This window comes from Epinephelus fuscoguttatus, linkage group LG11 (genome assembly GCF_011397635.1).
Source record: "Epinephelus fuscoguttatus linkage group LG11, E.fuscoguttatus.final_Chr_v1".
Lineage (NCBI taxonomy): Eukaryota > Metazoa > Chordata > Actinopteri > Perciformes > Serranidae > Epinephelus > Epinephelus fuscoguttatus.
In genome coordinates, this window is record NC_064762.1 from 21,353,208 (window position 1) to 21,365,881 (window position 12,674).

The 12,674-nt window shown below is 40.9% G+C and overlaps 1 protein-coding gene across 2 annotated transcripts in view; it reads right to left on the bottom strand.

Annotated features, from left to right (window-relative positions):
- Window positions 1-12,674, bottom strand: part of lpgat1 (lysophosphatidylglycerol acyltransferase 1) — an 81,491-nt gene that overhangs the window by 41,901 nt on the left and 26,916 nt on the right. For both annotated transcript variants that reach the window (XM_049589119.1, XM_049589118.1), the window contains 2 exons: window positions 10,145-10,263; window positions 7,215-7,310 (listed from right to left, as the gene is read on the bottom strand). In XM_049589119.1, the coding sequence (XP_049445076.1) occupies window positions 7,215-7,310; window positions 10,145-10,263 (215 nt within the window). The remainder of the gene's footprint in view (window positions 1-7,214; window positions 7,311-10,144; window positions 10,264-12,674) is intronic.

The following is a 12,674-nucleotide window of genomic DNA, read 5'->3' on the forward strand; positions in this document are numbered from 1 at the left end:
TTCAAAACACACTTGTGTCACGTACTCCAAAAGAAACTTGTTGAAACTTTAAACAATAATTTATTGTACAAAACGGGGGAAACAAACGTTGACAAAAACAGTTCCATAATTCATATTAAATTCAAAAGATAACGCAAAACCAGCTACAAGTTAGAGGGAATAGTGATAAAGTGGTAAAACTTGGCATTGATCCACAGCCTCAGACGGATGCACTCAAGCGTGCCGTGCGCACAAGCTCTGTTGGTAGGCCATACTATATTTTCCACATTTTTAACAATGCAATTCAAAAGTTTTGATTTTTATTGATAACCTACATTTACCAACAACAAAAAGACTACATTTAGCACCAAAAAAATATCTAAAAAAAAAAAGAGTAAAAAAAACCAAAACAAAAACAAAAAACAAATATTGAATACCAAATTTTCATAACGAATACCTACCCATAGAAACGAATATCTGAATATCCGAATATCCGAATATTTGGGTACAGCCCTAAAGATTTTAAAGTTTTTAAGTGCAAAAAAAGGGAAGAAGCCGCCACCAGAATAGAAGCGGTAGCTGAAGAAGAAGTAGAAGAACAAGAAGTAGAAAAGAAGAAGAAGCAGCAGCAGTGATAGTAGAAAACGAAGAAGAAGAAGAAGAAGTGGAAAAAAGAAGTAGTGACAGTATTAAGAGGAGGACGATGAGGATGAGAAGATTAAGAAGTAGTAGTAGTAGAAGCAGTAGTGGTAGAAGAACAAGTTGTAGAAGAAGAAGTAGTAGTAAATGTAGAACACAAAGAAGTAGTAGACAAAGAAAAATAAGTAGTAGTAGTAGTAGGAGGGGGAGGAGGAGGAGGAGGAGGAGGAGGAGGAGGAGGAAGAGGAGAAAGAGAGGGAGAGGAAGAAGTACTAGATGAAGAAGCAGAATTAGCAGTAGAAGACGAGTGGATGAAGAAAAAGAAGTAGTAGTAGTAGTAGCAGGAGGAGGAGGAAAATATGAGGGATAAGTAGAAGAGGTAGTAGATGAAGAAGTAGTAGTGTCGTAGAAGATGAAGGAGTAGATAAAGAAAAAGAAGTAGCAGGAGGAGTAGAAGGAGGAGGCGGAGAAAGAGAAGGAAAACAAGAACAAGAAGAAGTAGTAGAAATAGAAGGAGAAGAAGGAGTAGTAGAAGTAGTAGGAGGAGAAGAAGAGGTAGTAGAAGTAGTAGCAACAGTCGTAGAATAGTAGAAGAAGATGAAGGAGTAGACGAAGAAAAAGATGTAGAAGGAAGAGGCAGAGAAAGAGAAGGAAGAGAAGTAGTAGATGAAGATGAAGTGGTATAAGTAGTGGTATGAGAAGACGAAGAAGACGAAGAAGAAGAAGTTAGGAAGAGAAGGGTAAGGGAAGTTAGATCCGATCACAAGTGGTCACTTGCATGAGGAAACAATTTGTAATGCCAGGTGTGAACGCACAGACCTGAGCTGCCCATGTGTGACTGGGTCACCCAAGACGCACACTGACACCAGAGGCCAAACAATCGGCCCGTCTGACCAGACACGTTTTGAACGAGCACTGAACTAGTTCAAAAAACATAAATAAAAGCGTTCAATGTTATAAGCAAGTGTGAGTAAACATACTCAGATTGTACATTTTATAACATAAAGATGAAATTGAGGCGACTACAATTTTTTTTAATGGACTTCATTCTTAAACTTATGTTTCTACGCTCCAACTAGGGTTGGGATCCAGATCCGGTTCTTTGGAACCAGGTCCAAAGTTCCGGTTCTGGAGCCGGTTCCATCACATTTGGCATAACGGTTCCTGCAAACGATTCCTAGATTGTTAAAAAAAAAAAAAAAAAGAAAGAAAAGTCACGTGCATTTCCATTAGAGTGCGACACGGGTCGCATATTTCTGTCCGAACCCGACCGAGCCCGACGTTATCTAATCACTAAAGCACTGAGTTTGTGTCACACAGTTGTCATGGTTACAGGCTATTTAACAGGCCGGGCATGCGCCGGTTGCTCAGCGGAGAGGGAGACCTCCGTGTTTGAGATGGGAGCGGGCGACGGGAGCGGGCGGCGGGAGGTCAGACGCTTCCAGCGAGGGGAGCAGTAAAAATATATCAAAATAAGATAAAATAGGAGACGCCTGTCTCCCTCTTTTATTTAATTTTCAGCGTTTAATCAAGGCGCAGGCTGGCGGCGGGAGGTCCGCTTCTAGCGAGGGGAGCGGTAGAAACAAACAGCCAATGTGTGTCTGTGTGTGTTCTGTTCAGGTGTTGTCACGTAAATAACAGTGCCCAAGCATGAATGCATATAAGTATTTTTTATTACACTGTTGTGGTTAATTTTAATAGTGTTACTGTAGAAATCAGAGAATCACTTTTTGTTGTTATATATTCTCAGGGAGATGATACAAGCTCTAAATCTGAAATACACACCACACACAAATGTGTATTTTCATCTAATTGTACTGTGCAACAGTTAGAATAAAGTTTTTGTATTTGTATGATTGCATTTGTGTTTATTATATACTTGTTTAAGTATAGCAAGTATAATGAATATAATGTAGGAATCGGTAAGAGGAATCGGTAGGGAATCGGATCGTTAAGAAGGAATCGGTAAGGAATCGGAATCGTTAAAATCCTAACGAGTCCCAACCCTAGCTCCAACAGTGACGATTTTGTGTAACTAGGAGTTTGAAACGTGACCAGAAAATCAACAGGTGGCAGTGATTGTGATGTGAATTATTCGAGCACATTAAGAATATCAACACTGTATGAATTTAACATCCTTGGATTATTATGAAACACTATTTTGAGGTATATCTCTAATCTGAAGAGGTGTTTTTGAAGTTGACAACACCGACCAAGGGGGTAAAAAAAGTCCAATTACAGGCCTGTACCATGAGTAAGTGAGCCACGGCCATCAAAGCCTGCTGTGTTGTGCTGTGCATAATGATGTTAGAGACATGTCTGCCAGCCTGAGTGGACAGCAGATGCTCGGGAGGCCGAGGGCAGATGCTCGCTGTGCTGTGTGGATGTGTGAAGTATTCTGGGGAAGGATGTCAAGAATGCACACACAAGAACGCCAGAGGGGATCACGGAGAGAGAGGAGGAAGAGAGAGGGAGAAAAGATGGCAGTGGGACCCAGCCTGCTCAGGCCTCCGCCGCAGCCCGTCTAGCTGTTAGCAGGCTCAGGGTGCTTCACCCTCGGCACAGTGCCTGATGTGAAATTCCACGGCAAAGCATTTCCATGACCTAAAAAATTTAATTCCCTCTTGCCATGGCTGTGGTGTTTCTGCAGCTCAAAACAGTGAGAGAGGGATGTGAGGGCTTTTCATTAATTTCCCAACAAAACAAATGTGGACAGGCAGGATTTGCTATCAACAGAGACAACCTCTCTGCAGAGCTGCTGTTTAATGACATTTTTAAACTGTGTCCTGTTGGGACTGGTGACAGCAAGTCCTGTGTGGTCTTACAGAGGGGAAGATCTGCTCATTACCAACATCCAAAGCATCAAATGTATATAAACTCAAGTGTTCTGACGTGCATGACGAGGGCTGAGCAATATATGGAATTTATTCGACTAAAGGAACATTTCACACATAAAACGACCATCTGTAAATCTGTCATGACGTGTTGTCATTATTCTTATTAATGATTGAATGGGAACCACGTTTAACAATATAAAAACATCCATTTCCAAGCTCTCACACAACTCATGCAGTTTAATCCAAGTCTCATTTATCCAGTCGTATGCTCAGTGCTTCCCAAACACATGCATTTTTGCTTAAACCTAACTATTTAAAACTGAACTGTAAGTTAAACTTGTCTCTGCTCTCCTTGAACCCAGAATCCAATACTAAGGTTTTTAATGAAAATGCAATATGACTGGATAAATGAGCCTTAGTTTATACTGCATAAGTTGTGTGAGTCTGTAAATGGATGCTTTGCAGGGTGTCTACAGATATAATCAGGTTAAATTTAAGAGTTTTTAAGACCTTTTAAATACCATCTTATATGAAATTTAAGACCACATATTTAAGTACACACATGTAAGTACTCTAACCAAGTAAACACACTGATGTCAGGTCAAAATGAGCAGTAAGGAAAAATGACATCAATTGGGTGATTTTAAGTTTAATTTGTTTAAAGTTACAATGTGTAATTTACATGGTTGTTTATTAGCAAATATCAACTATTGCTTTCATAAATATATATTTACTAAAGTGTAATGCTATTCACATACAAATGGAAACTTTCTCATAGGCTTAGAATGATTTTTCTATATATACACACAGGCAGGGCGCGGTATGCTGGAGGCTGATTTGAATACAGTGGCCGAAAGGGATATTCGCGCTTCGCCTTTCGCGTTTACCTAGAACTTGCCGTCACTGCACACGGTTAAGGTGAAGATCAATCCAGGGCGCTTCTGCGTGAACCTGCTTTGTACTTTTATGATTCTGTCGCACTTTAAATGGAGGACCACACACGTTTTGCCCCGTAGGAGGGAAACCACGCCACCAAATTAAAGAAAAAGATCGGATAAGCGAGGACGGGACAAAATGCGAGTGAATATCGGCGGTGCTTATTCCAGGTGGAAAAAACTCCTAATGGAGAAGGATTTCAAAAGGGATGCGGCGGTTGCCTGCTTTCTGCTAGACAGGTAATTCAATCTGATATTTTAAAATCATTTTGGCTTCATGTTCTATATATATATAAAATCATACCAACCTATATTTGCCGCACTGTGCCGTGACTATCACATAAAACGTGTTATTTTAGCATTACTGTACTAATGTTTGCTCGTGTTACCAAAACAATTTGAAATAAAACACTCCTAACATATATCTCACAGATAACCTATCTCTCACTGGTAAGCTATAACATACCGTAACATGGTTTAGATTCCTAAATAAATATTCACCTCATCGCTAGATACTCCTAAAAAACTCGAAAAACTCGCTCGCTGCAATCTAGAATTTGACAGCTGATGTCACTGTTACTCACCATTTTTACACACTGAGGCTTTAATGTAAAAAGAAAACAAAATATCATCCCTGTCATAAATGCAATTTATTATTGCAATATTTAGGGAAATACCGCAGATAAAATTATTTTTCTTTGGTCATTGGATCTGTCAGGCTGGAGAAATTTTTGCAGTAATGTGATCGAAAATATTTAAGACCCATTGAATCTGAATTTAAGACATTTTAAGACTTTTTAAGGCCTTATACTAAGAAAACTTAATTTAAGACATTTAAGACTTTTTAAGGGCTAATACTACGAAAACTTAATTTAAGACATTTTAAGACTTTTTAAGGCCTCATACTAAGAAAACTTAAATTAAGACATTTAAGACTTTTTAAGGCCTTATACTAAGAAAACTTAAATTAAGACATTTAAGACTTTTTAAGGCCTTATACTAAGAAAACTTAAATTAAGACATTTAAGACTTTTTAAGGCCGTATACTAGGAAAACTTTATTTCAGACATTTTAAGACTTTTTAAGGACCTGCAGACACCATATAGTCTTGCTATTGTTAAAGGTGGTTTTCAATCAATCCATCAACCAACCAATCAATAAATATGTTTGTTTTCTATGGAGGCAGCAAAGTTTTCTTCACAAATTCAAGGTCACACAACATGAATAATTGTTTTACAAATGATCATTTTGTGGGCAAAGTATTCCTTGAATTCAAATTTTCGTTTTTTGCACATTAAGTTCAACACCTATATTGTGGCAAGCCTGAGTAGTTACACTATTATTACACGTAACTGTCGTGACTCCAGGTGTCCCCTGACTGTATGTCTGGCTATCTCATGGTGAATTTACCAGTCTAATTTAACTTTAGAAGAGGGACAGACTGGAAAAACAAGATGTCAAGAAGCATAAACTGCAGCAGCAGATGAATTAGTGTGCAGATTTATCTGTTACATGCGCTGAACTGATTATTTAAGTGTCTAAATAGTGGTACCCAACTGGTGCAGCCACAGGGTCCAGATTTCTCCTTAGTCATTAGTTCAGGGTCCATGTAGTTTAATATATTCAGCATCATATTCGCACTTGGTCATGTCAGTGAGCTAGTTTGCTGTCTCTGTCAAGTAGCTGCCTGTTAGTCACACACTCTACAGCAGGAAACAGCACTTGAAAAAACAAAACAAAAAAAACTCTGTGCCAGATATTCACTGTACTTCTAAATAAGGTGTGTTTTGTACAAACTTGACTTGGTGGTCTATTTAAAAAAGGACCTGCGTCCCACCAGTTGGGAACCACGTGTATGTTCTACTTGGTTAAGGGACCAGATAGTGACTGTCCATAGCTGAACAGAAGTTTTTTTGAATATGCATGACAATGACAGCTTTGCAGGACAGCAGGGCATCTATTATTTTTACATAACTGTCTTGTGTATAAAGTCTGACAAATAAATGTGTTTAAATCATCAACTTTCTAGGATTCTGCAGGAAAAAACAAAACCGTGAATCAGTTCCAAGCCTTGGAAAAAAAAAACAGAAAATGAGGAGTGTTTGGTCCTACACAGCAGATATGTGTCTGGGGATTGGATCCACCCAATTTCTGATATTGTCATGCACAATGAATTTACAGCAAATCACTGCTGCCTTGAATAAACCTCCCAAACTTGCACGATATTCCAGGAATTCCCTGACCAATAGGACCCCTGCAGGCTCCATGCTTCGGCCTGTCAGAGCAGGCTGCTCTGTTCCAGCTGCCCCAACAACAAGGGGCCAGTCTGACCCAGCGGGGTCGATCAGACCTCCCACACTACTGCCCAATGCCGTTATCCTTCTCAGAGGACGCCCAGGCCGCAGGAAGCCCGCTAACATATCTGCTGTCCAGCTGGGACAAGCAGATGGGGAGTGACTCCACTTTGCAGAGCGCAGTTAAAACAGGCCAGCAGTAGCCGGGAGGGTTCAAAGAGCTGAGTTATGGCCTAGAGGTCTGTGTTGTAAACCTGAGACCTTCAGGGAAAAACAAGGTGTCGACATGTGAGGGAAAATAGACTTTTATCTCCCAGCGACAACTGTTTATGTAGCCTTGAGGCTAATTTACCAGCTAGAAAAGCCTGCCAGGCAGCTCCCTGGATGCAGTGTTAACAGTGTGAGGCAGACAGTGTTAATGTTCGACCTCAGAAGGCCAATTAACAGACGTGGCAGTAAAAATAGACACGGTAACATTTTAAATTTAAAAGTAAGCCTGCAATCTTTGGTGCCAGCTGTGTGTCTCTTACCTGTCTGATGAAGAAGTCCCCATGGATCAGGGACACTAGGCCAAAGTTGGTGTATTTGAACACATGGTCCATCAACCACATCATTTTTTGTACCACCTGAAAAAGGGAGGAGAAATACAATGAAAATCTCACACCTGTAAGCAAAAGCACTTGATTTTGGCTTTAGAGCCAGTGCCCCAAAACTGGTACCGCCCACTCTGAGCACTTCCACCCTCATGACCTGCACCGATGCAGCTTTGGCTTACTGTCCTTTCAGTGCTAAGAGGATAAACTGGGCCAGGGATGCAGTTGTTGAGGCAGATCATGTCATCATGTTTGTGCAGCACAGCTCGGCAGCTCCAGTGCAGTGCCAGCCTCAGCCCCCCAAAAAAAACAAAAACAAAAAAATAAACACACAACACAGCTGCCCCCGCCATCCCAGGATTCACAGCCAATCCCCAGCATGGTTTGGGTGGCAGGACAGCACGCTGCACGCTGTGAATGTGAACTTGACTTTCTATTTTCAAACTCACTTCTGCTGTCGACAGCGCATTTAAGTAAAAAGAAGCTATTTCTGTAGTGATTAATGTGCATTAAATTAATTATGTGTAGTTGCTACATGTCAACCTCCACAATTAAGCAAGCAGCTGAGCGCCCAACAATGTCTGATTAACAATGAGGAAAAAACTGATCAGTCAAGACAGCTACAAAGTGACTGACACAACAGTCTGGGGTTGTATGTTTTGTAGTGCGCTGGCATTCCTGTCTCAGGAAGGGTGCTTTCAGACCTAGAGTTGTCTTGCTTTGGTCCAAATCAAGGACTAATTTTGTCACAAAGTTGCATAATTGCCTAGAGTTGGCTCGTGTTCTCACGGCAGCATTTACAAGCGGACCAGTGAAATGTCTTGCGCGAGAAAGCTGCTCTTGATTGGTCAGAATTTCCATGTGGGAAAAATCCAGGAAGTAAACAAAACGTTGAAGAAGAGTACACTTGCAAGATAAATGTGACACTTTCTAATGTCACAATGGAGGGACAACTACGCAGGTTGATTTCAGCGCTGCTCATCGTGGACTATATTGCTGTCATTGTTCATTTTAGTCAAACCATACAGTTTGAAAACGAGGCGCGGCTCCAACTAGAAAACAATGTTTTGATGCATTGGATGTGCTGAATGTGCATATTAAGGCAGTACAGGAGGAGGTGCACATTAATAATCCTCCAGGACTGTAACATGCTCATGTTTAACCCAAACAATGTGGCATGTGACTGCAGCTGGTTTGGATCCAGGTTGGAACACATTCTCACCACAAACGAACCGCACCAGAGTTCCTTTGTAACCAGGCCAAGACCATCTCTTCAAGAGGGTCTCAGTCAACTATGACACATATCAACTCTTAAAAATCTAAAGTATACGACCTAATTCAGGAGAGACTCTGTTTCGAAGCGGCTGAGATTGTCACGACAATGAGCATAGCTGCTCCACTTTAACAGTCCACCTTAAGAGCGCATGGTCAGGTTCAAATGGGAGGCTAACTTCACTCCCTAACTTCAAGGCTAACTCCCTTCAGTTTAATCAGCAGGTGGCAAGCTAGACACAGGGTCTTGAGGAGTTGTTGCATTTACTCCCTGACAAATAGCCTTAAAAACTGTTCACACACTGCACTGCTACATTTACCTTTATACTCTCTGCTCTGGTTGCTGAAGCCCCACTGTCATGTGTCACCGTCACACACACAGACTTTCTATCTACCGCTCTCACTCTTTTAATTGCACACATGGCACTGAAATGAGGCACCAAAATCTGCATTGTGCTTTGGTCCGGTAGATAGTATAGGAACCATAACTGCACCAGGTTTTGATACCCAGCCCTAAGTATACTCTGCTGAAGTCTTGGGCCAGTTACCTTTCAGTTAGACATGTTCAAATTTTCTCTTTGTACAGTCTTAAAACCACACAAGGGAAGTATCATAAAACTTTGAAAATGTTTCTCAGCCACAGCTCTCTCTGTAACACCACATTTTGTGTGTCAATATATCCAATTAAACAATACAGGAGCTACTGTTGATGTTACGCTTATGCTGCCAGACAACTATGTGAACTTTGTAGCTCTACATGATGTGCCGTTTTCTGCCAAGATGTACTGAGTGAAATGAACAAGTATTATATTTAAACTCAGGAAGAGTTGCGTGTTTAAGTGTGTATGTGTGTGTACACACTGATGTTGGGACATGTTTCACTGTGGAAAATGATCAGCATGAAAGAATGCAAAGCAGCCACCGCTTGAATCTCCGCGCATCTGTCGTCGGCTGCCGGAGAAACTCTGCTAAACGCTCAAACTCACATTTTGTGATTTGAATGCAGCAAACCACAGCACTGCTTCGTGAGGCCGTCTGTCACTGGGCACTGTGTCGACTGTTTTGACTTGAAAAACACATCGTCAATCACTTGGGCTCTCTCCTGTTCAACACAATAAACTCCCTCCTGCCATATTCACTGTCGAAAAGTCACTATGTGAAATAGAAAAACAAGTTGATGATAGAGTAACTCTGGAATGCACTCATAGTATAAGATAATTTACAGGTGACCTTTCTTCTAATCTGTATTGCACCTTTTTCTCATACACAGCTATGATCTGGCTGAACAAACTGGCAATTAAAACATTGGCTAACCTCTGGCAAACATCCTTAAAGCTAATTTAATTAAGTTAGGGTTTTTTAGGGCAGTGTGTGTGATTCCAAATGAACCACTTATTTGCAGTAACAAAGCCTTACAAACAAGCTCAGACAGCAGCCTATTCACAAAATTTCAGACAGTGCCAAGTACCCTGCAGGTTCAAACTGCTGCATGGCCTTTATCTACACAGATGTGACCCCGCTCAACCTCAATGTTATATTTGTGGATTTCCTAAAAGGGATACAATGAGGTAACGCTCTTCTCTGTATGCTCTTACCATGCCCTTGTCCTGCAGGCACATCATGAGGGTGCACACATCTCCTGTGGATTGGTGGTTGACGATGACCATCGCTTCTTCTTCAGAGATGGGCCGTACATCGTCACCCCACTCTGTTACTGTGGGGCGAAAGGAACAAACACATTACTGTTAAACAGGATGCGCCAAGAACATCTTTTACAAGAGTCCCGTGGAATTTTCTTGTAAACAAAACAGTTTAAATGCAGTGTTTTTCACCAAAACTCTCTGTGTTTATCTTTGAGGTCGAACAAACATGTTGAATTAATTTTACCTCCTCAAAAAACAAGCAGTTAATATCTTAAATCATGTATTGCTACTTCTCAGCACATTATCGTCACCAACTGTCAGGGCAGTGAAACAGTGTAACGCCAGTTTCACACTACACAACATTTCTGTCTGTTCTAACAGTCACTATGTCACATTAGGCGATTGTAGAGTCATAAAATCGTGCTGTCACTTGGCCGACAGACATGACAGACTACACAATGGTCCACACCAATCATCTCTGGTCTTCGTTCACGACGTGTGTGATGTCATCGGGTAATTCTTGTCCTATTTTTATTACATTTACTATGATTTCAGTCACTGTGTCTGTTCATGTGCCAGCTGATGACAGGAGCTACATTTGAAGCACCGCATGCAAACATGCAAGTCACTGAATCCTCCACAACAAGTTCCTGCAAATATTTCACAATAAAAGCCTGTTAAGAAAATGAAGGGATTCTCTCAACCGAGGCTATAAGGGGCTTTTAATTTCAAATGGGTACAGGAAGTGTTGAGTTTGAAACAACACCGTGATGCATTAACTTCATCAAGGTCTGTCAGTTTCAAATGAAGCTGATACCCTCTGCATCTTTTGGTAGTAAAAGCCCCGCCACTATTTTTTAATTTTACTCCTTTATATCTTCCAGTATTAAGAACTAACATTGTTTGCTAGCTTGATGCTAATGGTAGTACTCGCCGGGTTGCTAAAGTGCCTCTGCTGTTTAACACAGGCGTTTTTCCTTTTTTACCTTTTTAGTCTGTGTGGTAACATCCCTAGAGGAAACATCAAAAAGGCTGGGATGTTGCTGACATACATTTGTCCAGTCAGCAGATCCCGCTGTGTTTCTATTGGTCAAAGTGACGGCTGTGTTCGGAGAAGTCGTCAATGACAAAAAGAAATCAAACATGCTAGACTTTCTGTTGGAACGTCATGAGGCGTCCCAGACGTGGCGTCATTCATCGTCTACTATGACACACTACACAAGATAAAACGATGGATTATCGCATACGACGCTCGTCATTTACTTTCTGAGCCGACGCTGTACAATGCTGCGTCTGGCTATAATCAGGCAGGAATCTGCCGGCCAAAACCCCAAATGGTCCCTTTAAATAGAAAGATCTCAGAGTGCATACCTCTGCAAAAAAAATGCTGATAATTTCTGAAAATTAATTATTAGAAAATGTTTAATGGATGCAGCTCTGGTTCAATATCAAAATACACACTGATAGACATCACAGGATACATTAAAGTTTCAAAGTGCAGCACTCCATAAAAATGAGTGAAAATGTTCAAAAACACTCTCTTATAATGTTTTGAAAGTATTCTGAAATCCCTAATCTGGATCCATGTCAAAACCTCTCTCCACCAAACATCACTGAGAAGTATTGACAAGGTTTTAAAGGTATTATGCAAAGTAATAAACACACACTGAGACCAAAAACAAGCTCTTTCCCGACAGCAATAAGTTTGCTTTAAAAATCTTGTACTGCCTGACACGTGTGCCTCTTTGTGTCAACACAATTTAAATTAACTAAGGAAGAACATGAACACTGCGATCCAATTTGGCTGTATCAGCAGTGAATGTTACATCCTTCACAGTCCGTGTGTCTATTGTTGTTAAATCCACAAGTGTCTTGACACTCCCTCACTACAAACTCTAGATCTGAATTTCCTTCCTGCCTGGTTCAGAGAGGAAACGTTTATTTTCCATACTTCTTCCTTCTACAAGTGGGCTAGAAAATCTCGTACACTTTGCTGTTAACATGGCGAAATGAGTCTCAGATGATTATACCATGTAAAGGAAACATTTAAAGCTAGATTTGAAGGCCTTTTTGCTGTATTACATTTAGGGATGTCACGATTACTTGATTTCACTATTAACCGCGATTTTAAACGCCACGGTTAACTATTCGTAAAGATTCCTCAACACTGTCACTCTCCAAAGATTATGCCGGGACGCGGAACCATATACAGTAGGTCAGCGCAACTCGCACGGAACGAAAACAAAGTTACACAAGCGGTGTCTCCGAGTGATGAAGTATGGATGGAGAAGACTTATTCCCCCCCACAAAAACAGATAAAGTCAGCCATGTGGGATCATTTTGGCTATCGCAAAATGACCAAGGGGTCATTGTTGATGACGGCTTTCCAGTTTGTAAAACATGCCGCAAAAAAGTCGTGGCCAAAGGATCAAACACAAGCAACATGATACAACACCTGCGGGACAACCATCTGGCTTTACAT